Source organism: Neoarius graeffei, chromosome 16, assembly GCF_027579695.1.
Source record: "Neoarius graeffei isolate fNeoGra1 chromosome 16, fNeoGra1.pri, whole genome shotgun sequence".
In the NCBI taxonomy this organism is placed as follows: domain Eukaryota; kingdom Metazoa; phylum Chordata; class Actinopteri; order Siluriformes; family Ariidae; genus Neoarius; species Neoarius graeffei.
In genome coordinates this window covers 47,422,437-47,447,485 of record NC_083584.1, presented here as the reverse complement: position 1 = coordinate 47,447,485, position 25,049 = coordinate 47,422,437, and the positions used below count along the sequence as shown (strand labels likewise).

General features: G+C 42.6%; 1 protein-coding gene across 2 annotated transcripts in view; it reads right to left on the bottom strand.

Annotated features, from left to right (window-relative positions):
* Positions 1-18,719, bottom strand: part of tmem184a (transmembrane protein 184a) — a 38,886-nt gene extending 20,167 nt beyond the window's left edge. For both annotated transcript variants that reach the window (XM_060943087.1, XM_060943088.1), the window contains exons 1-2: positions 18,336-18,719; positions 10,445-10,687 (exon numbers count right to left, since the gene is read on the bottom strand). In XM_060943087.1, coding sequence (XP_060799070.1) covers positions 10,445-10,687 — 243 coding nt within the window. In that variant the 5' untranslated portion in view covers positions 18,336-18,719. The remainder of the gene's footprint in view (positions 1-10,444; positions 10,688-18,335) is intronic.
* Positions 18,720-25,049: the final 6,330 nt, after the last annotated feature.

The window sequence follows — 25,049 nt, the reverse complement described above, 5'->3', positions numbered from 1 at the left end:
TGCAGGAAGAGAAATAGGCTCCTCCAGGCAGAGCTAAAAGTAAGAAAGGATAATTATTCCCTCCACTGACTCTGTAACATGTAGATTTGTTGTTCATCTTAATTATTCTTATTACACAGTTTGATTTATGTGTTTGGTCTCGTTTCGAGCCACAAGCAGTACAGCATATGATTTTATTGTCTTAACTTTACAATTTTGTTCTCAAAGATATCTCGCCGTGGAGAGCATGCGACAAGGTTCTATCCAAAAGTACAGGAGCAGATTCGGAATCAAGCGCCGTGTTTATGAGAAGGTTTATGAATAGTTTATCCTGCCTTAAGAGGAAAAGCGTTCGCTCTTTCGTCAGGTGATCGAGAGTTCGATTCCCGATGATGCCACAACCATGTGTTGCCAGGATCCAAGAGAGCAAAACTGGCAGTGCTCTCAGAATGGGAGGGGCATACTCTCCCTCCCATGTCAATCAGAATGACATCAACCAATCACAGGTGTCTGCGAGCTCATGCACGCAGAAGAGGGCAAATTGCACTTTTCTCCAAATGTGTTATGAAGAGACGTGGTGACTGGTTTCGGATGTCTCGAAGGAAGCACGTACTTGGTAGCCGTTCTGTAATGGGGGACAGTTAGCTAATTGACAAGACCAAATTGAATGAATTAAGAGTCATCTTATTTATAATTAACACTAATACACTTGATACAAATCCAATTTGTGCTCCCTTACCACAGATAACACACTGGGGTTCTGTTCGAAATAGACTTGTTGCCACACTGCCATAACAGACGGGTGTCTCGTAAGGCATGGCATTCAACTGAAGACATCATCCAAGAACGTTTATTTCAAAAGAGCTTTTAAAGTAGCATTTATGGTAAAGCGTGACGTACACACACTGTCACTAATAACAACTAGCTAACATTAGCTAGTTAGTTAACAGACGCCTCACAAATCATATCAAACCGTGGTTACAAGTTACAATGTTTATGTTTACAATAAGTACAACTGTTTATTTCTTTAACTTTTCAAAAATCCCAGCCAAAAAATTATATTTGTACACAAATTCACATCTCTGAAGTTTGGTCTGCCACCTTTATTATTCCCCCCACACACACACACTGCTTGAGGGAGTTTCTGCACAGATTTATGGGTAATAATAATTTATGGGTAATAACTGATACATTTGCAAAATCAATCACAGGGCAGTTGAACACTAATGGAAAAATTGTCCCGTTCACATGAACCATCACAATATAAAGATTTTTGTCAGTTGAAGAAACCATGCTTAGCCATGTGTTGTGTTTATTTTTGTCGGTAACATATACCAACAAATCATTATTAACCCTTAAGGCCAATTTATGCTGACAACGCAGTCCTCGCAGATGGCGTCTGCGTAGCCCCCCCCCTCCCTTCGCAGACGCTCTGCGCAGCCCCCCCTTCGCAGACGCTCTGCGCGCACCTCCCAAAAATTGTGACCACCGCAGAAGCCTCGCAGACAAGAGGGCACTGATTGGTCCACTCTACATCCGCTGTGCACGCACTTCCGCTTCCCTACTTTCCCGGTTTGGTTTGTTTTCACGACCGCCATTTTTAAAAACACGAGCGAAGATGATGGAGCAGCACGAAGAGCGGTTGATCGAGGAAGTACGTACATCTATACGACTCCAGTTCTAGTCATTATAAGTAACCGGAGGATAAACACTCCACTAACCACACCCACCAACTACTCCTAGCGATTTCGCGACTTTGCGCCCCCTTGCGTTGTGGCGATGAATAACATCGCGCACGCCTATTACTCCCCGCTCAACGATAAATTACAACTGTCTGCGAAAGCCTTGTTGCAAGAGCATGCAGAGGCCCTTACGCAAGTCAGACCTAGCAGGGTTTCTGACTTCATTTATTTCAAATACATACACTATGTTCACACCACCACCCACCCTACTATGGAATCAATTTTGTGCCAAAATGTTCATACAATACTTTTGAAATAAACAAAAACGACAAATCAAAATACAAAAAAAAAGTCACTTTTTTTAGACTGGCAAACAAATGATTTGTGCAATCGTGCAAAATCAGTCTATTACTCTTCAGAAACCTTTTACTTTTGTTCTGTGTCTTTCTCAGTTTTGTTTGACGTAATTTATTTTGGTTGCGATTCCAGCTTTCTCGTTTGCGCTCCCTGACTTTTTGCTTGCAGTTTTGGCACAAACTTCACGTGTGGGTGGGCTGTCCAGGAATGCATTCCCATTGGCTAACTTGTGTTTGACTGACAGCTACGCTCAGCCATTCCCTACTCGGATTTTGGCGGACTGTTTGACGCGTTACCGATCCATTGACGGTAAACAAGGATCGAGTGGACTTCAGTGGCGACTATGATATTGAATTAAATTCAACAAAGTGTAAGTACGGGAAGGTGACATGAAACAAGTTCAGTTACACAAATTGAAACGTAGCGATTTTCTATGCTATGGAAAGTGCGCACTATAATGACAGGCGTACTAACACCACCTGCGCGCTTCGGCAGCGCATTGATACGGAGCTCAGATATCAATGCGCTGCCGAAGCGTGCAGAAGGTGTTAGTACGCCTGTCATTATAGTGCGCACTTTCCATAGCATAGAAAATCGCTACGTTTCAATTTGTGTAACTGAACTCTTCATATCACTGGTCATATAAACCTATGTAAACAGGAAAAACGCGGAAGAGTTTGGTCGCATCTAACTACAGCCCCAAAAAATACCATTGGCCATGCTGAGCCTAGCTACATTGCTAACAGGAGTGACAGCGCGTCTGACTGACTGGGAGGTCGCGCAAAGCTCGGACAGGTACGGAGCAGCTCGTCTCAATTCAGATAAGAGCATATTTCATTATGGAAATACGGTGGACTGTTCCTTTAAGCTTTGTTTTTGTCCCAGTGGCTTACAATTTCCAGCGTCATCAACACTCCAGTTTTCATTAACGTAATGAATAGAATGGCCACTGTATAGACAAAGCAACATGGCTACCAAATCTTTCAAAATCTACTCCACTACCTTTCAGAAGGATTCCAAGCACACTGGTCTAAACACCAAAACCCATACATGACATTGGAATACCTGTAAAAATGTCAGGATATTTTTAGAAATGCCCACGTTAGCAGTTTTGGTTGAATAGTACACCTGTGATGTTTGATTTCATGGCCATCCAGCTCAGAGTATTTCCCTTCAATTTCTTTTAAGTGAATGAACACTGGATTTTTATCTCACTCCACACACCTCTTCAGCATTCACGAAGAGGCAAAGCGCAGAAAAATCATTTGGTTAATGTTTACACACGAACATGTGACCTTACAGATCAGCCGAGCGGCGTCAAAATACCTCACGGGACTGTTCCTAAGACTTTGTTCTGATTTGATTTAAGCTTTTGATAGACTGCAAACAGAAGGAAAAAAAAATGTTTAGAAAGCTTGATTTTAAAGTCTCTGGTCTCCATGGATGAAATATTTTTGACAAAAAACGTGTATGAAGTCACAGATCATTGCTATGGAATATACACACTCAAGGTTAGTCATGGGGGATGTTTCTGTTAAAAAGCGATCTATGAAAAAGATTAAGACAGGTAGAAGATAAACATAGACGAGACTGTTCTTGAAAGGCAGTCAGCTTTTTGCGAATACTGGTCACTGAAGGGAACGCTGTCGAGCCAAAGCAACAGTGCAAGAACAAAGCAATATCAACCGCACACTTTCAACATGCATGGAGAACTTACATCACCACTGAAGGAAAAACTGCTTTATCGCTTCAGGATTTACATACATTTTCCTTGCAAACCCTTTCCACCACTCCTGTACAGGCTGCTCGCAGCACCTCAGATGAGCTGGCGGTGGGCAAATTGCTTGGCTGCAGGTCTATATGGCAAAATGAAACCGCACACACTTCCTTTCCTTCCCCCCGCCCAATGAATCCAGACTGTTTCGTGGAGATTCATTTTCCGGCGTAACACTGAAATGTTACTGTATAAGCTGCCCGAAAACCTCCTGCTTCTCAAAGGCATTATACTTTTTGCAGAGAGGACAAAAGACTTCGGAGGCAATCAAACATGTCCTCCAGGAGCCCTCTAGGCAAAGCACAAAAAGACATTCATTCTCTGACCCCGTCTCACAAAGACTACCAGGGCAGTCTGATTACAGAATACATCATTTAAAAGGGATTTGAGCCTGCGTAACGTATTGTTTGTTTACATCTGTGAACAATATTGCCTTACAAAATCCTTATACAGCACAAGGCAGGAACATGCAGATAAACATATTTGAATCTGCGTTGTGAGCATCTTGATCAATCACGTTTGAATCAAAACATACCTCTGTTACACAAACGTCACCATGTTCTAAATGTAGTGCAACCATACGAGTGAGTATACACGAACAGTCGTATTTGAAACAGAATACTTTTGTTGATATCCAGTTTGTGACTTAGGGTGTATTCACACCTACGTTGTTTGGTCCGGACCAAACGAACCAAATTTCCCTTGGTCCGGACCTTTTGGGTTGGTCTGAATACAAACCACCGAACTCTGGTCCGGACCAAACTAGCGGACCGAGACCGAGCTGCAAGGTCGGACTCGGTCCGGACCAAAGGAACCCTGGTGCGGATCTTTTGGAGGTGTGAAAGCAGACCGGACCTAATCTGACAGTTTTGCTTTTTTGTACCTCGGGAGCTTCCGTTGTTTCTCGAGCATTATGGGAAACAGAGTCTTGACACTCCACCGCAAAGTGCAAACACTGTTTCGGATGTCAAGGGAACCTTACAACAGTCATTCAGACCAGTGGTAGGCTAGACTACAGAGTACAAAAAATGAGTAGGGGGCAAACGTGGGCCGAGGAAGAAACGCGCACCCTTGTGGATATCTGGGCAGATGTCCACATACCTGAGCTTTTGGAGAGAACACACAAAAATGCCGACGTGTTTGCTGTATTCAGTGAGAAAATGAAGGAGAAGGGGTTCACGCGCTCCCCAGAACAATGTCGGCTAAAAGTGAAGAAACTCCGTCAGACCTACATTAAAATCAGGGACATTCTTTCAAAAAGTGGCGGTACTAGCGACTTGCGTGAAGAGCCAGAACTGTCACAACATGATGTGCGCTCATCAGCGCTATCCTCCATGACTACTTTTGAACTTAACGCTTTGTGCGCGTGTTGTCTCTGACCAATAGCTGAACGACCTCAGGGCGCGTGGCTTTGTTGACAGATTTTGGTCCGCTTACTAAAATGTAGTGTGAAAGCGAACTGCACCAAAATGAAAAAAAAAATAAATAAAAATTTGGTTCGGGCCAAAGCAAGTGAACTATCGAACTATCCTGGTCTGAATACACCCTTACTGACAATACAAACTACAATAAGCTCTTGTAAAAAGAGCTTGACTTAATGGCAAAATGTATCCACAAAGCTCTGGCCTCAAAAACATTGCAGCTGATACAGGGATATTGTAAGACTATATAGACCCCTTCGCAGTAAACATCATTCATACGCAAAAGGAAATTGCACGCGCAGCCTGGACCCAAAAAAGACTCGGCGATGGTAGAGACGAGAAGAAATATTTGGAAGAAATGCCTAGTTGTTGTGTTGTCGGGTGTCAGAATCGTAGCAGTGATGGGGTTGAAATGTACAGAATTCCAGCAGGATCTCACCCATTCCAAAAAAAAAAAAAAAAAAAAATAATAATAATAATAATTCGCCGACGTCTATGGCTACAAGCCATCAAACGTGTAGACTGGGATGAAAGCGCCATCAAAAATGCACGGGTTTGCAGCGCCCACTTCATCACAGGTAAGATCAGGCTATTTATTAAATCTTTATTTATTCTTTCTAGTCTTCATTTATTGATGTAGCAAAATACTTTGGTAGCGTTTGTCTGATTAGCTGGGTCATAGTTACACAATGTAATGAATATTGTTAGCATGTTTTTATCAATTTCAGTGTAAAACATGTTCTGTACATGCCCGCACAATCATATGCGTCTAAAGACTTGTAGGCACAAAGTTTTTCATGGGTGTACACTGAAGTCTTGTCAATAAGGTACGAGTATATATCTGGCCATTGTATACCAGGGAACTTACTAACATCGTCCGTCCACTCTTTAATTAAATACGGATCCGGTAGGCGATGTCCACTTGTTAGAGTTAACTTATTTATGTAGCATTCTCGATCTTGTAACGACAATTGTTTTGCATAATCTGACAGCTCATAATGCCGGTCTATGGGCAGCGCCATTGTTTGAGTCCAGGCTGCGCGCGCATCCTGGCAACGGTCGGTTTGTTTACAAACATGCGAAGGGGTCTATAGTACATTATGGCTCACATAAAAATCTACAAATAAGTCTACAGTGCATGAAATGTTAATCAGCTCAAGATATCCGTCAGTGGGGGAAGCCATGGCCTAATGGTTAGAGAAGCAGCTTTGGGACCAAACGGTCAGTGGTTTGATTCTCTGGACCAGCAGGAATGGCTGAAGTGCCCTTGAGCAAGGCGCCTAACCTCAACTGCTCCCCAGGCTGCTCTGGGTATGCTGTACATCGCTCTGGATAAGAGCGTCTGCTAAATACCATGGAAAATGATGCCCGCCATTTTGGATAATGCTGAATTATGGAAGTTCACTACAGTATGTGGCCCCAAGTATGTGCTTTCTCCCCCAAACTGTTGCCACAAAGTTGGAAGCAAACAATTGTCAAGAATGTCTTTGTATGCTGGAACATTACAATTTCCCTTCACTGGAACCAAGAGGCTCAAACCTGTTCCAGCATCACAATACCCCTGTGCACAAAGCAAGCTCCAAGACGACATGGTTTGCCAAAGTTGGAGTGGAAGAACTCGACCTCACGAATGCTCTTGTGGCTGAATCTCCACAAAAATCTAGTGGAAAGTCTTCTCAGAATCGTCCCATCTCCCTACTAAATCTGGATGGAAAGTTGTTTTCTAAAATCTTGGCCAATAGAGTGAGCCCTCTTTTAAATAAACTAATACACCCAGATCAGACTGGTTTTATACCAAATAGAAAGTCTTTTTTCAATCTCAGACGGCTATTCAACATAATATATTCTACTGATAGACAGAAAGAAGAGCTTGCCATTCTGTCACTCGATGCAGAAAAGGCATTCGACCAAGTCGAATGGCCTTACCTGTTCGAAACTTTGAAAAAAGATTTAAATTCGGTCAAAAATTCATTTCAAAATGGTCAAGCTCCTATATAACAGCCCTTCGGCGCAAATCCTCACAAATCAAATATTATCTCCTCGTTTCCATCTACACAGAGGCACAAGACAAGGTTGCCCTTTGTCTCCCTTGATCTTCGCCCTTGTAATTGAACCTCTTGCTGAGAGCATTCGTTCAGACCCTTTAATTTATGGTCATATATCAGAAAAATCAATAAATAAGATATCGTTATATGCTGATGTTCTTTTGTATATTACTCAGCTGGAGGCCACTATTGCAAAAATTTTAGAGAAAATCAATATATTTGGGACCTTCTCTGGGTATAGGATAAATTGGAATAAGAGCCAACTAATGCCAATACATATGCGAGATGCCTCTTGGTTACAGACTCTCCCTCTTAAAATATCACTGGACAAATTTACATATTTGGGAATCCAAATTACGAAACACCACAATACAGGGGTGATAGCGTTCCGGCGCCGCGGTACGCCGGAAATCCCTTTACTGTCTATCTGCGCATCTCAGAATGACACAGGATAATGGGCGAACTAGATTTTTTTTTTTTTTTCCGGCGCCGCGGTACGCCGGAAATCCGGCGCGGCGCCGGAACGCTATCACCCCTGCACAATATATGTTATTCAACGCAAATTTTCCTCCATTACTGTCTGAACTACAGTCGAAAATACAATTTTGGAGGACTCTTCCAATATCACTACCGGGCAGAGTTAATGCTATTAAAATGGTATTCCTACCCCAATTATTGTATTTATTTCAGAATATCCCAGTGTCTCTTACCAACTCATTCTTTAAACAATTAGACACGACTGTAAATCCCTTTTTGTGGGATTACAAAACACACAGAATTGGCAAGAGGCATCTCTGCAAATCTAAAGGAGAGGGGGGCCTTGCACTCCCAAATTTTCTATTTTACTATAGGGCTTCAAATATGATTATGACGCACTGGTTAGATGACAACATCTCCACCAAATTGGCTCAAGTTGGAACAAGAGGCATGTCAACCCTACTCGTTGGAAGCAATCCTTCTGTCTCCATCCATCGTTGAAAAGTCTGTATACAAGAGCAGTATAGTGATCCACACCACTCTGCGCATTTGGAAAAAAATTAGATCACACTTTAACTTACCTCCCATATCCTATGTCCTACCCATTGTCGGAAACCCTGGTTTTCCACCATCTAATCTGGACTGTGCTTTTAAGCTTTGGAAAGGGGCAGGCATCCACACAATAGGAGACTTGTACATTGGAGATACATTTGCCTCCTTTGCACAACTACAGAGTAAATATAAGTTGCAAGGGAATGACCACCTTAGATATCGGCAAATAAGAGACACCTACCAAATTTTGAGACCTTTGCAGGTTCTAGTCTAGATGGAGGTCTCCGACTCACATCATGCTCGGTTAAAGCAATATCTTACATATTAACACCTTACAATCCCTTAGTCCAGTTGATTCCAACCGAATAAAATCGAAGTGGGAGGAAGAAATGGGCATTGTGATCTCTGACATAACATGGAAGGGGGGGGGTTGGAGCACGTCCATCGATGCTGTAATAATGAAAGACACTGCTTAATTCAATTTAAAATCCTACATCGTCTTCACAGGGTGGCACGGTGGTGTAGTGGTTAGCGCTGTCGCCTCACAGCAAGAAGGTCCTGGGTTCGAGCCCCGGGGCCGGCGAGGGCCTTTCTGTGCGGAGTTTGCATGTTCTCCCCGTGTCCGCGTGGGTTTCCTCCGGGTGCTCCGGTTTCCCCCACAGTCCAAAGACATGCAGGTTAGGTTAACTGGTGACTCTAAATTGACCGTAGGTGTGAATGTGAGTGTGAATGGTTGTCTGTGTCTATGTGTCAGCCCTGTGATGACCTGGCGACTTGTCCAGGGTGTACCCCGCCTTTCGCCCGTAGTCAGCTGGGATAGGCTCCAGCTTGCCTGCGACCCTGTAGAACAGGATAAAGCGGCTACAGATAATGAGATGAGACATCGTCTTCACTATTCCAAGGAGAGATTACATAAAATATATCCTGAGCTCTCCCCGATATGTGACAAATGCCTGTAAGCAAATGATACACTACTACATAGCCTTGTTGACTGTCCCAAAGTTCAGGCTTATTGGATTAATATTTTCAAATCAATATCTGAAATACTTCAAATCCAATTGGAACCAGACCCACTAATTATCATTTTAGGAGTATCTGAGGATACCATGAAGTTGACCAACACTCAGCAATGTTTCCTTTCCTACAGTCTTATTACTACAAGGAGGTTGCTTCTCATGCACTGGAAAGAGAAGGAGGCCCCTCCTACAAAGTTGTGGCTCAGTGATCTTATGAACACACTCCACCTAGAAAGAATCCGATACACTCTTAGGGACAAACTCCCCTACTTTGATAAGGTGTGGTCACCTCTAATTAAGTATCTGGCAAATTAAAATCATGGTTCACTTAATGTCAACAAGCTTGACGGAGGAATGGGGTGGGGCCTGGGGCGAGTCGGGAATAGAACTCTGAGACTAAGTTAATGGAGAGTTGTTTTTTTTTTTAATTGTTCGTGTTTTTTGTTTTCTTTTGTTCTATTGTGTTTTGGTCCTGTGGGTATTGTGTGTGTGTACGGGTGTTCACGGGGAAAAAAGGAAAAAGAGCAACAAATGATGAAACGTGTGTGAAAGATACGCGACATACTGTATATGTATACATTGCTCAAATAAAACATATTTGAAACAGAAAGTCTTCTCAGAAGAGAAGAGTGGAGCTTATTAGAACAGCAAAGGGGCAATACATCAGGGATGTGATGTTCAACTACGACTTAATTGCTATGGTCAGGTGTTCACATACTTTTGGCCATATCGTGTACAAGAACAATAACGGTCTCGCAGGTTTGTATTCGTCTCTGCAATTTATTAATGGTTACCTGTGAGAAAAGGCTCAGGGACAGCTCAGACAGGCGTGCTCAAATTTAACTAGCTGCAGTGTGAATCACCTCGAAGCGAAGGTGGAGGGAGGGGACACCAAGCAGCTTCACACAAAGAAATCCGCCCTCCGCCTAGTCTATTTGTTTTTGATTTTCCTGACCTGACTTTCAGCTACAGCTTGCTCTTCCTCTTTCCTGGCTTGCAGCTCACAGAACCATTCAAAAGCTTCCTTAGACATCAGCATACTTCAGTATTGTTTTTAAGCTTTACTTTCATTACATGTTGGGAGAATACACAAAGCGAAACATGACTTGACCTAAAAAAAAAAAAAAAAAGGGCAACTTACCTGGTGACACGTGATAAGGAGTGCAGACCAAACAAATATCCCTGAGAGAGCCCGAGCAGCAACAGTGGTAAGAAAGATCTCATCCTCCACCAGAGTCCCGTTCTCAGATATGACTACGGTCATGTTAGACCTGTTAGAAAAGTTTGACAGCAACAGTGAAGAAGACCGAGAGGCTGAATCGCTCGTGCTGTTGCTGGAATCCATCCTCAAAGTACTGTTAGCAGAGTCCAACAATTCATCCATCTGGGGGGGAACAAAAACAAAACCATACACTGAAATGCAGGCAAACTAAAGCAACATCAATCTGTCCTCTATACGGCTCATCCATCAATCCCAGCTGGCTTTGCATGAGAGACAGGGTTCACCCTGGGCACCAGTTTATCGCAGGGCTAACATAGAAACAAACCACCATTCACACTCGGATTTACACTTCTGGGCAATTTAGAGTAGCCAGTTGACCTAAATCCTCATGTCTCTAGACTGGGAGAAAGCTGGAACACCTTGAGGAAACCCATGCAGTCATGAAGAGAACATGCAAACACCACGCTTCAGTCGGCCATGAGGTTTGAACCCAGAACCTTATTGCTGTGAGGTGACGGTGCTTGTTATTACATGCTTTCTTGCTAACCGCTGGGCTGCACTCAAGCAAAAACGCTGCATTGTCAAATTTTTTTGCCACACAGGATTCTGGGACAGATTAGCCACCTCTTTAAGGTCCTGGAGTCAGTTCTTTGTACAGAGACACCTGAATTAGCTTTGCATTGTTGAAGATTTTACATGATCCTGGATTCCTTCAAAACAAGTCCATTAGCAATAATTAACAAGGAGTGCTCCGAGAGCACAATACCCCCTACCACAATATACTGCAAACGAAATTGCAATATGCGTATTACTGTCCTGTAACAAAGTCTTTTGCCAAGTTTTGTGAAATTCCTCCAAAAATTGTAATAGGAGTTGATTTCAAAAAGGCAAGAACCCTTTCTGGAACGGACGGATGGACAGAGACGGACTTCGCCACGACATAATCCCCCTTTGGGCCTTGCGGCCAGCGGGGGATAATTAGCATGCAAGTAGTTCACCAATTCAAAGCATTTTTTTCAATAATGAAAATCGCACATGATACTTACACTGTATCTATAGATAGACCTTAACATTTAAAAATGAAGGTGTTATAGGTCTTTTTTTTTTTTTAAATATTGGTCTGTACTGAGATTAAAGTTCACCCACTTCAATGAAATCATCCTCAGACAAGCAGCCAAAAAAAACCCCAAACCTTGAAATCACAAACCAAGTACAAATTTATCAGACTTCTTTCAGTGGGATTAATGAAGTCAGTTAATTTCTTGAGTCTCTGCATGAAACAGAAGTTTAAAAAGTCTTTTTTTTTGGTCATCTCATTGCAACCACTCTCATGTAGTGATCATGAGCATTTGAGTTCGTAATGACTGCATATCGGGGTGGCACGGTGGTGTAGTGGTTAGCACCGTTGCCTCATAGCAAGAAGGTTCTGGGTTCGAGCCCCGGGGCCGGCGAGGGCCTTTCTGTGCGGGGTTTGCATGTTCTCCCCGTGTCCGCGTGGGTTTCCTCCGGGTGCTCCGGTTTCCCCCACAGTCCAAAGACATGCAGGTTAGGTTAACTGGTGACTCTAAATTGAGCGTAGGTGTGAATGTGAGTGTGAATGGTTGTCTGTGTCTATGTGTCAGCCCTGTGATGACCTGGCGACTTGTCCAGGGTGTACCCCGCCTTTCACCCGTAGTCAGCTGGGATAGGATCCAGCTCGCTTGTGACCCTGTAGAACAGGATAAGCGGCTGCAGATAATGGATGGATGACTGCATATCCATGATTCCAATTGTGAGCCATCATGAAATCACAACCATAATGTACTGAGAAAAAAAAATAAAAATAATTCAGAGCACGTAAATGATACACAAATTCAAATTTAATTCAATGTGATACGATAGTGTCTTGATATGGTACGTTCTCAAACACAGCAAAAGTAAACATTACCCCGAATACAGTATGTGGCTTTGGTTTCCAATGCCAATGGATTAAAATATTCGGTACTCGTAGCAGCATAAAAATCAAATAAACAAACACACAAAAGCTGTTCTTTAGAATAACACAAAATTAAACATGGCTAAACTGGTGTGACTCATAAGGGGGCGTGTCTGAAATTCAGGGCTTTTAACTAGACATGCTCTCTGAGTCACAGAGCTCTCTGTAGCACTAGATGCATTTTTAAATTCTACATTCTCCACTACCCAACATGAACATCCCAATCGGTGATGGCATGAGGAACTGGCCCTCACTGGAAAGGTGTTTGAACGTGAATGGTGCACTCACGTGACAGGAAGGGGCAGCATTAAGCTAAAGGTGAAAGATACTGTATATAGTGATGGTCAGGTAGCAGCAGTGTGCCTAACAGTGTGAGCAACAGATGCTCCATGTTGAGCGTTATGTCATGGTAGGGGTCAGAAGGCTGTGATCATGTTGTCCATCATCCAGTGTGCCATTGCCTGCTGGGAAAGTGGAGCTCCTCATGTCTTGCGTCCATGACAGATGACATGAAACTCTCAGCAGGTTCCCTCTCTTGGAACCTTGCAAGGTCAATCAAGTAATTTTAACCAAAAAAAATAAATGAGAGAGAGAAGAAAAAAGTATTGACATGACTTTGGGTAGAAACGTCAGGTTCAAACACAAGGGCAGTTTTCAGAGAGGCCCATTTCAGTTCGCTGTCCTACATGGCTCATATGATATAAGGATGGAGGCATCACATTGCCAGCCAGTAAGCTGGCATGTGTGGAGACTCGCTCTCTCTTCAGTGACTTCCACGCAGAACCCCTGCTGAGAGCTAGGGCTTATACATCTCTCACCGAGACGAGGACGTGTCTGTCTGTGACATTTGTATTCAGACTCAGGGTGATAACCCACTTCTGAAAGGTCCTTCACTCCAAGGGAATTATCACCGTATTTACAGTCACTGATCCTGGAATCCTGAGCGAGAGCCAGCACCACACATTACCACTTGCTTGAATTCAACCGTCAAGTGTAATAATGTCTGGAAACATGGAGGTGACGTGGTGTCAAGCCTTCTCAATCTCAACGAATCTCGCTTTATGTCAGTTAATTGTATAGTCTGCTTTGATTATTTTCTCAAATGCACCATGAGCCCGAGTGCCATAATGTTGTGTGAGGAGGGTGAACATGCCCCAGATGGCCTTCTCCTCGGGTGAGGGTGCATGGGAGCCAGTAGTTCTGGCCAACAGAGACGAACGGGCTGCCTGCCTACATCTTGTGAACACCCAAGGCACTAGAGAAAGGCCAAATGGTTGGACCTGGAACGTATATCCTTGAAAAGAGAATCTGTGTTATGGGGTAATGGAGACATGAACACAACGCATCCTACAGCTGCACCGTCGTGAATCAGTCTTGTGACTACATGGCACCTAGTCATTACCAACAAAAGACATGCAGAACTAATTTGGTCTTCAGTGGGCCAGATACTTCGTAGATATGTTTGAGCAAAAGATATTTGAAATTAATTGAGAAAATTGTCATGTTCATTCATCATTTCAAAATAAAACGGGAAAACAAGGAAACGTTTGATTTTTTTTTTTGTGAAAAGACACCATTTAACTACTTAGCCAACAGTAACAACCCAGTCACCCACAACGCTACCTAACGTCAGCCAACATCAAGTGATTAACAACTGCACGAAATACAGATTAAAATCCTGCTAAATTTTTTTTACCCACCAAGTCCTCCTCCTGCTGTTTTGAAAAAGCACACAGTGATCTAGATTAGTAAATCAGGCACTAACAGCAATCTTTAATCTACCCTTCTTGCTCCTAGCAACCAGAATCAGAAAAAGAATCAGAATCAGGTTTATTGCCAAGTACATTCTCGCATACGTTAATAGTACGTTAACTGGGGACACACATACAGGGTATTCAAGACTGTTCATTAATAGGGTGCATCAGTTGCCCTCACTTTCATAAAATCTGATGCATTTTTGTTTGGGTGTTATTGTTTTCACCAATAAAGACATCCTGTAAAATTTTTGACCATATTCAAAAGTCTAATGGTGGCACCATGAGGTTCATTTTTTGCCAAAAAATGCTTATTTTATGTTTTCGCGTAAGGTTTGAATCACAATGTTGGACTCCATTTATTGATTTCTTGTGAGCCAGAGATGATGTTAAGAACCTTTGCAAGGGATTGAGAAGCATTAATGTGATTCATAATACATTTGTATTGTTTAAAAGTAGTTGAACAATGATTCAATGAACAGCTAAAACTCAAACTGTGCTTGATAATATATTTAGAATATGTACTAAAAATGTGTATCTAAGATATTTGGTATACTCTATAAGGTGCCATAATGTTTCATGAAAAGTGATCAAAATTGTGTCATAAAATAGCAGCTTTTTCCATAACTTTGAGCTCCTGGTGCCACCATTAAACTTTTGAATTTTGTCAAAATATTTCACCCAGTGTGTTTTCTTACCAAAAGGAACATAAAAACAAAAATGCATCATGATCGGAGGAACTTTTCATTTTTAGGGGGCAACTGATGCACCCTATTCATTAACTTTGGCCCTAACATGAATATGAAATGATGAAAAATGAGAAAAGGCAAAATACAAGTGAGTCGTGCGAATGCAAGTCGGTGTTCCAGTTCATCCCAAATGCATTCAGTGGGATTGAGGTCATCCAACATGGAACACGGAATATATTTGGACCTTTTATTGTAATGCGACAGCATACATCGGGGACATTACACGGTTGTGCAAAGATATGAAGTTTATGTTCAAGTGGTGAATGAGTGAAACATTTTTCAACACGAGAAGATAAACTTCATATCTTTGCACCACTGTGTAATGTTCTTTACATTATTTGGACACACCCACAAAAAAAAAAATCAAAAGGATTTTAATTTTGAACTGGTTCATCATTTTGACAATGCACGTCCAGTCAGTGGGAAAACAATGGAAGTCATGTCATTGGAGTGAAATACCAGGAAACGTGTCACTCAGATCCGCAATGGATTTCGTATGAAAAACGTGAGTTTTTCAACATGAGAAGACAAACTTCATATCTTCAAGTGAATGTGTGATTTTCTTTATATTATAAATCGACACAAACAAAAAGTACCCAAATTTATCAAAACTATTCATCGATTTCTTCACGAGTGACCTATAGAGACTTAGGTCACGGTTTTGGTTCTCCATGTCCCGGGTTTAGGTCATATGCAAAAGACGAGTGGAGTATTTCCCAGTAAACCACTCATGTCCATATTATAGGTATTGTGAGCTTCCAACTTTGTGGCAACAGTTTTTGCAAGGCCTACATTTGGGCGTGACGATCACAAACTTTTGGTCATATAGCTCAGACAAATGTATATGAAAATCTCATCTCATCTCATTATCTCTAGCCGCTTTATCCTTCTACAGGGTCGCAGGCAAGCTGGAGCCTATCCCAGCTGACTATGGGCGAAAGGCGGGGTACACCCTGGACAAGTCGCCAGGTCATCACAGGGCCGACACATAGACACAGACAACCATTCACACTCACATTCACACCTACGGTCAATTTAGAGTCACCAGTTAACCTAACCTGCATGTCTTTGGACTGTGGGGGAAACCGGAGCACCCGGAGGAAACCCACGCGGACACGGGGAGAACATGCAAACTCCACACAGAAAGGCCCTCGCCGGCCACGGGGCTCGAACCCAGGACCTTCTTGCTGTGAGGCGACAGCGCTAACCACTACACCACCGTGCCGCCCCGTATATGAAAATGTATTATAAAAATATATGGGCTTCCCCCCATTTTAAAAATGGATCAGAGTTTAATACCAGCGCAGCTTGCAAGCAAATATAAAGTTATTGGGCCACAAAGTTTAATACTATAGATACCATCTGACCATGACTGCCTCGGTCACTGGGATTTGTAAGCAATTCAGTTTCACATTCACGCTTTGCCATAAATAGTTTTTTTTTTTTTTTTAAATAGGTTTCCTTAGCTTCAGTACAGAGTACAAAGTCTGCGTTCAGAAGAATTATCTTCCTCATACCCTCGACGTCTGGCCAACCAACTGACAGGCCAACTAAGACAGCGAGATTTAGTCGATTCAAAAAACAAAAACACACACACCAAATTCCCAACACAAATAGTGCACGAAACTCTCAGTGATGCCTTGTTTATTTTTCCGAATCTTAATCATCTATAAAAGAGGATAAGACATCAATGTTTGTCATGCGCCAGTTAAGAATGTTTGCACAGGCGATGATTTAGTTCCTCTGGGACTGGCAACCTTCTGGATTGGCTTTATTCATCAAACTCAGTGAGTTTCTCAAGTCTTCAGTGTCCAGGAGTTATATATGTAGAATGAGTTATATGTATGTGTGTAATATGTCTATTTCTTATCTAGAGTGTTTATTTCAGTTATTCTATTTTTATTTATTGCATTGCCTGTTTGCACCGTGGGTCAGAGAGGCCTGAAATTTCATCTGTGCTGCATGTCGAGCATGTATAGCATATTTGACAATAAAATTGACTTGACTTGTGAACTATAGTCAGGTTTCTCACTGCTGAGACGAGGTTCTGAGAAAAAACACAGGCCGAAATAAACTGGCTTTACCAGGTATTTTATATTATACTACTTTAAACTTATACTATTTTATATCTTGCAAAATATCTGCACACTCATACTGTCATTCTGTGCTCACTGTTACTTATATTTATACTTGCTTAAAATTTACTATTTATCTTTGCACTATGCACCAAAAGAGAAATCCTTTCTGTGATGAACAGCTAAAATCCAGATTCATATAATCAGTAATATCACTTGTAAAATATCTGAACACTTATACCGTCGGGGCGGCACGGTGGTGTAGTGGTTAGCGCTGTCGCCTCACAGCAAGAAGGTCCTGGTTCGAGCCCCGGGGCCGGCGAGGGCCTTTCTGTGTGGAGTTTGCATGTTCTCCCCGTGTCCGCGTGGGTTTCCTCCGGGTGCTCCGGTTTCCCCCACAGTCCAAAGACATGCAGGTTAGGTTAACTGGTGACTCTAAATTGACCGTAGGTGTGAATGTGAGTGTGAATGGTTGTCTGTGTCTATGTGTCAGCCCTGTGATGACCTGGCGACTTGTCCAGGGTGTACCCCGCCTTTCGCCCGTAGTCAGCTGGGATAGGCTCCAGCTTGCCTGCGACCCTGTAGAACAGGATAAAGCGGCTACAGATAATGAATGAGACTTATACCGTCATTGTGCACACTGTATACTTTATGTTTATTTAACTATTCCATACTTGACTTACCTGGATTACTTTGCACTATGCACCTATTTTGTTGTTTGTGTCTACGCTTTTTTTTTTTAAAACTGTTTTGTACTATGAGAGCTAAATGAACCGGAGTCAAATTCCTCGTGTGTGTCCACATACCTGGCAATTAAAAAAGTGTTTCTGATTAAAGTAAAGTAAGAGGAAAGTAAAATTTATTTATATAGTGCTTTTCCCAGACAGTCACAAAGTGCTTCACAATAGCAGAAAAATTAAAAGGCTAAAACACAATAACATAAGACACAGTCACAGATAATATAGCAATAGGTATACAATGTCAACCAAAAGCTAATTTAAAAAAAAAAAGTGTTTAGCCAGTGGGTTCTTGTATAAACTAGTCAAAATACTAACAACTACACTAAGCTGAGACAAGATAAATGTGTCCAGAGTCTTGTCTTTTCTGTATTATCAGGGGAAGTCAGTCATGTGAATGAATCAGGACATTACACACTTAAACAATATGCCAGAAATGGGCTCTAAAAGTAAATAAACCCGCCTGTAAACAACACAGTGGAACTATAGAACAGGAATACTGTTTACTGTTTACACTTACCTTCACCAGAAGACCTCAGTCACTTCGAATATGTTTCCCTCTTTCTGCTTTTCCTTCTTTAAAGCGCGCTATCCCAGCTGTGAGGGATTAAAGGCGTCAGGATGAGAGTGAACAGAAGTGAGGCGTTCAAAGTTGCCATTGGCGGAAATGACTTCAATTGACAGACGCACTTCCTCGTTCTAGTCGACAGGTGAGTTAAACACACACACACACACACACACACGACTCGAGTTTATAAAACACTTTAGCTCGGTATTGCGCTGTAAACCAGAACTAAAAGAAATAAAGCGAGTTTTCCTCCTGATTCAAAACCTCCGGAAACTTTCTCACAGGCGCTCCAAGCAACCAGGGACTAAACCTGCGCGCGGTGCCGGATCACGTGACTTACGGATGGGTGGATGACAGTGAATCACGTGACGCCGGTGTGTTCCATTGTATATGAGACCTCATCTCATCTCATCATCTGTAGCCGCTTTATCCTGTTCTACAGGGTCGCAGGCAAGCTGGAGCCTATCCCAGCTGACTACGGGCGAAAGGCGGGGTACACCCTGGACAAGTCGCCAGGTCATCACAGGGCTGACACATAGACACAGACAACCATTCACACTCACATTCACACCTACGGTCAATTTAGAGTCACCAGTTAACCTAACCTGCATGTCTTTGGACTGTGGGGGAAACCGGAGCACCCGGAGGAAACCCACGCGGACACGGGGAGAACATGCAAACTCCGCACAGAAAGGCCCTCGCCGGCCCCGGGGCTCGAACCCGGACCTTCTTGCTGTGAGGCGACAGTGCTAACCACTACACCACCATGCCACCCCAGGTTTGTTATCAAGTTTTTGATTTACATGTTTTTATATATATATATATATCTCCATCCATTATCTGTAGCTGCTTATTCTGTTCTACAGGGTCGCAGGCGGGCTGGAGTCTATCCCGGCTGACAATGGGTGAGTCTCAGGGCTAAGACACAACCATTCACACTCACATTCACGTCTTTGGACTGTGGGGGAAACCCACACGGACACGGGGAGAACATGCAAACTCCACACAGAAAGGCCCTCGCCGGCCACGGGGCTCGAACCCGGACCTTCTTGCTGTGAGGCGACAGCGCTAACCACTACACCACCGTGCCGCCCGGGTTTGTTATCAAGTTTTTGATTTACATGTTTTATATATACAGTTAGGTCCATAAATATTTGGACAGAGGCAACATTTTTCTAATTTTGGTTCTGTATATTACCACAATGAATTTTGAACAAAACAATTCAGATGCAGTTGAAGTTCAGACTTTCAGCTTTAATTCAGTGGGTTGAACAAAATGATTGCATAAAAATGTGAGGAACTAAAGCATTTTTTAAACTCAATCCCTTCATTTCAGGGGCTCAAAAGTAATTGGACAAATTAAATAATTGTAAATAAAATGTTCATTTCTAATACTTGGTTGAAAACCCTTTGTTGGCAATGACTGCCTGAAGTCTTGAACTCATGGACATCACCAGACACTGTGTTTCCTCCTTTTTAATGCTCTGCCAGGCCTTTACTGCAGCAGTTTTCAGTTGCTGTTTGTTTGTGGGCCTTTCTGTCTGAAGTTTAGTCTTTAACAAGTGAAATGCATGCTCAATTGGGTTGAGATCAGGTGACTGACTTGGCCATTCAAGAATATTCCACTTCTTTGCTTTAATAAACTCCTGGGTTGCTTTAGCTTTATGTTTTGGGTCATTGTCCATCTGTATTATGAAACGCAGACCAATCAGTTTGGCTGGATTTGAGCACACAGTATGGTGCAACAGGAACCATCTGCAGCTCAACACCTCGAAGACCAAGGAGCTGGTCACTGACTTTGGGAGGTCCAGACCAAGGTCACGACCAGTTCTGATTGAGGGAATCGAGGTGGAAGCTGTGGATTCCTACAAGTACCTCGGGCTGTGGCTGGACAGCAAGCTGGACTGGACTTGCAACACCAATCACTTATACAGGAAGGGACAGAGCAGGCTATACTTCCTTAGGAGGCTGCGGTCCTTTAACATCTGCAGGAAACTCCTCAGAATTCATCTGGCTGCTTCTGTCCTGTGTCACATCATCAATAAACACTAGTGACCCAGTGCCACTGGCAGCCATGCATGCCCAAGCCATCACACTGCCTCCACTGTGTTTTACAGATGATGTGGTATGCTTTGGATCATGAGCTGTACCACGCATTCGCCATACTTTTTTCTTTCCATCATTCTGGTAGAGGTTGATCTTGGTTTCATCTGTCCAAAGAATGTTCTTCCAGAACTGTGCTGGCTTTTTTAGATGTTTTTTAGCAAAGTCCAATCTAGCCTTTTTATTCTTGAGGCTTAGGAGTGGCTTGCACCGTGCAGTGAACCCTCTGTATTTACTTTCATGCAGTCTTCTCTTTATGGTAGATTTGGATATTGATACGCCTACCTCCTGGAGAGTGTTGTTCACTTGGTTGGCTGTTGTGAAGGGGTTTCTCTTCACCATGGAAATTATTCTGCGATCATCCACCACTGTTGTCTTCTGTGGGCGTCCAGGTCTTTTTGCATTGATGAGTTCACCAGTACTTTCTTTCTTTTTTAGGATTTACCAAACTGTAGATTTTGCCACTCCTAATATTGTAGCAATTTCTCAGATAGGTTTTTTCTGTTTTCACAGCTTAAGGATGGCTTGTTTCACCTGCATGGAGAGCTCCTTTGACTGCATGTTTTCTTCACAGCAAATCTTCCAAATGCAAGCGCCACACCTCAAATCAACTCCAGGCCTTTTATCTGCTTAATTGAGAATGACATAACAAAGGAATTGCCCACACCTGCCCATGAAATAGCCTTTGAGTCAACTGTCCAATTAATTTTGGTCCCTTTTAAAAACAGGGTGGCACATGTTAAGGAGCTGAAACTCCTAAACCCTTCATCCAATTTTAATGTGGATACCCTCAAATGAAAGCTGAAAGTCTGGACTTTGTCCATGTCCATTACATAACTATAACTTGAATATGTTTCAATAAACGGGTAAAAAAACAAAATTTGTGTCGGTGTCCAAATATATATGGACCTAACTGTATATATATCTATCCATTATCTGTAGCTGCTTATTCTGTTCTACAGGGTCACAGGCGGGCTGGAGTCTATCCCGGCTGACGATGGGTGAGAGGCGGGGTACACCCTGGACAAGTCGCCAAATCATCTCAGGGCTAACACACAACCATTCACACTCACATTCACACCTAACATGCATGTCCTTGGACTGTGAGGGAAACCGGAGCACCCGGAAGAAACCCACACAGACACGGGGAGAACATGCAAACTCTACACAGAAAGGCCAGTAGGCTTGAACCCAGGACCTTCTTGTTGTGAGGCGACAGTGCTAAAAACTACACCACTGCGCCGGCCACTTCAAACATCCATCCATTATCTGTAGCCACTTATCCTGTTCTACAGGGTCGCAGGCAAGCTGGAGCCTATCCCAGCTGACGATGGGTGAGAGGCGGGGTACACCCTGGACAAGTCGTCAAATCATCTCAGGGCTGACACACAACCATTCACACTCACATTCACACCTATGGATTAGCCTAACCTGCATGTCTTTGGACTGTGGGGGAAACCAGAGCACCCGGAGGAAACCCACGTGGACAACATGCAAACTCCACACAGAAAGGCCCTCGTCGGCCGCTAGGCTTGAACCCAGGACCTTCTTGCTGTGAGGCGAGAGTGCTAACCACTGCACCACTGTGCTGCCCACTTCAAACATCAGAATGGGAAAAATTGTGATCTCAAAGTGTGACTTTCTTTCACTATGGCATGGGTGTTGGTTTGAGCCAGATGGACTGGTTTGAGTATTTCAGAAACTGCTGATCTCCTGGGGTTTTCACACACAACAGTCTCTAGAGTTTACACAGAATGGTGCGAAAAACAAAACACTGAATGAGCAACAGTTCTGTGGGTGGAAACGCCTTGTTGATAAGAGAGGTCAGAAGAAAATGGCCAGATTGGTTCAAGCTGCCAGGAAGGATATCCTTATTCGAGTGACCATATTTTCAAACTCCAAAACCGGGACCCTTCAGTGCACTGCATGTTCATGCGTGCGCACATGGATGTGCTTATGCATGCACCATTGCCATTTTCATAAGGATGGGGACAAATCAGTGTTGAATTCAGACGCGTGGTATATTGTTTGGTTTTTAATTGGGTGAGGTAATAATGAGTGGGACAGAACATGATAAACGTATGTGTGAGCACTGAAAACAAGTATTATTATTATTATTATTATTATTATTATTGTTATGTTATTTGCGATGAAATCTGGAACAATTTGTTGATGAATGTTGAAAATCGGGACATTTGAGTGTTTTACAGATATTTGTTAGGACTCAGGACACCCAACTCGAAAGCGGGATGTTTGGTCACCGTAGCTGTAGCAACTCATTTAACCCTTTGATGCAAAACATATGCACATCCCTTCTAATGCACAACATGGGTCAAAAATGACCCGCATTCATTTTCCAGGTTATTTCATGCTGACTGAGTTTTTCTTTGCTCTATCTTTTGAAATCAATTTATTTTATGATTGAATATTCCAAGTATTCTTTAAATATCCTGTTTTTAATTACCACAAATCATTAATTTAATTTTTTCTTTCCTACTTTATGAACAAAAATACTTTTTATATTACTACACATGGGTCATCCAAGTGTGATTTAAAATTAAATGTCTTAATACTCATCTCATTATCTTTAGCCGCTTTATCCTGTTCTCCAGGGTCGCAGGCAAGCTGGAGCCTATCCCAGCTGACTACGGGCAAAAGGCGGGGTACACCCTGGACAAGTCGCCAGGTCATCACAGGGCTGACACATAGACACAGACAACCATTCACACTCACATTCACACTCACGGTCAATTTAGAGTCACCAGTTAACCTAACCTGCATGTCTTTGGACTGTGGGGGAAACTGGAGCACCCGGAGGAAACCCACGTGGACATGGGGAGAACATGCAAACTCCGCACAGAAAGGCCCTCGCCGGCCACGGGGATCGAACCCAGGACCTTCTTGCTGTGAGGCGACAGCGCTAACCACTACACCACCGTGCCGCCCCTGTCTTAATACTATAATAATAATTTGTTTCAAGTAATTGCTTTAGCAGTGAATGGGGCCAGTTATTTATTTATTTATTTATTTATTAACTATGTAGTTAGCTAAGCCAACTACAATAAAATTAGCTAACTAAAGTAGAATATGTCAACAGCTAGGTAGCTAATAGTAATTACTTGTAACTTTCTGACAAGTAATCTACTCACTCTCAAGGTAACCTAATCAATTTTTTTCTAAGGTAATGTTAGAACAATTGAAAAACATTACTTCCATGTATTAGATGGGCAAAGGGCGCTGTGCTGAGCTGTGAAATGTCTGACACAAGCACAATTCACAGTTCCCACCAAACGCTGTAGTAAATGCATGCGGGTCGTTTCTGACCCATGTGTGTAAACTTGATGTAGAATTACAAAAGCTGTGCTTGTTCATAACTTAAGAAAGGAAAAATAAAAATGATGATTTGTGCTAAACAAAAACAAGATATTTACTGCATATTTGGAAAAGTAAATGACAAAATGAATTTATTTCAAAAGTATATCATAGAAACACTCAGCCATACAACCCGGATTCCAAAAAAGTTGGGACAAAGTACAAATTGTAAATAAAAACGGAATGCAATGATGTGGAAGGTTCAAAATTCCATATTTTATTCAGAATAGAACATAGATGACATATCAAATGTTTAAACTGAGAAAATGTATCATTTAAAGAGAAAAATTAGGTGATTTTAAATTTCATGACAACAACACATCTCAAAAAAGGTGGGACAAGGCCATGTTTACCACTGTGAGACATCCCCTTTTCTCTTTACAACAGTCTGTAAACGTCTGGGGACTGAGGAGACAAGTTGCTCAAGTTTAGGGATAGGAATGTTAACCCATTCTTGTCTAATGTAGGATTCTAGTTGCTCAACTGTCTTAGGTCTTTTTTGTCGTATCTTCCATTTTATGATGCGCCAAATGTTTTCTATGGGTGAAAGATCTGGACTGCAGGCTGGCCAGTTCAGTACCCGGACCCTTCTTCTACGCAGCCACGATGCTGTAATTGATGCAGTATGTGGTTTGGCATTGTCATGTTGGAAAATGCAAGGTCTTCCCTGAAAGAGACGTCATCTGGATGGGAGCATATGTTGCTCTAGAACCTGGATATACCTTTCAGCATTCATGGTGTCTTTCCAGATGTGTAAGCTGCCCATGCCACACACACTAATGCAACCCCATACCATCAGAGATGCAGGCTTCTGAACTGAGCGCTGATAACAACTCGGGTCGTCCTTCTCCTCTTTAGTCCGAATGACACGGCGTCCCTGATTTCCATAAAGAACTTCAAATTTTGATTCGTCTGACCACAGAACAGTTTTCCACTTTGCCATAGTCCATTTTAAATGAGCCTTGGCCCAGAGAAGACGTCTGCGCTTCTGGATCATGTTTAGGTACGGCTTCTTCTTTGAACTATAGAGTTTTAGCTGGCAACAGCGGATGGCACGGTGAATTGTGTTCACAGATAATGTTCTCTGGAAATATTCCTGAGCCCATTTTGTGATTTCCAATACAGAAGTATGCCTGTATGTGATGCAGTGCCGTCTAAGGGCCCAAAGATCATCGGCACCCAGTATGGTTT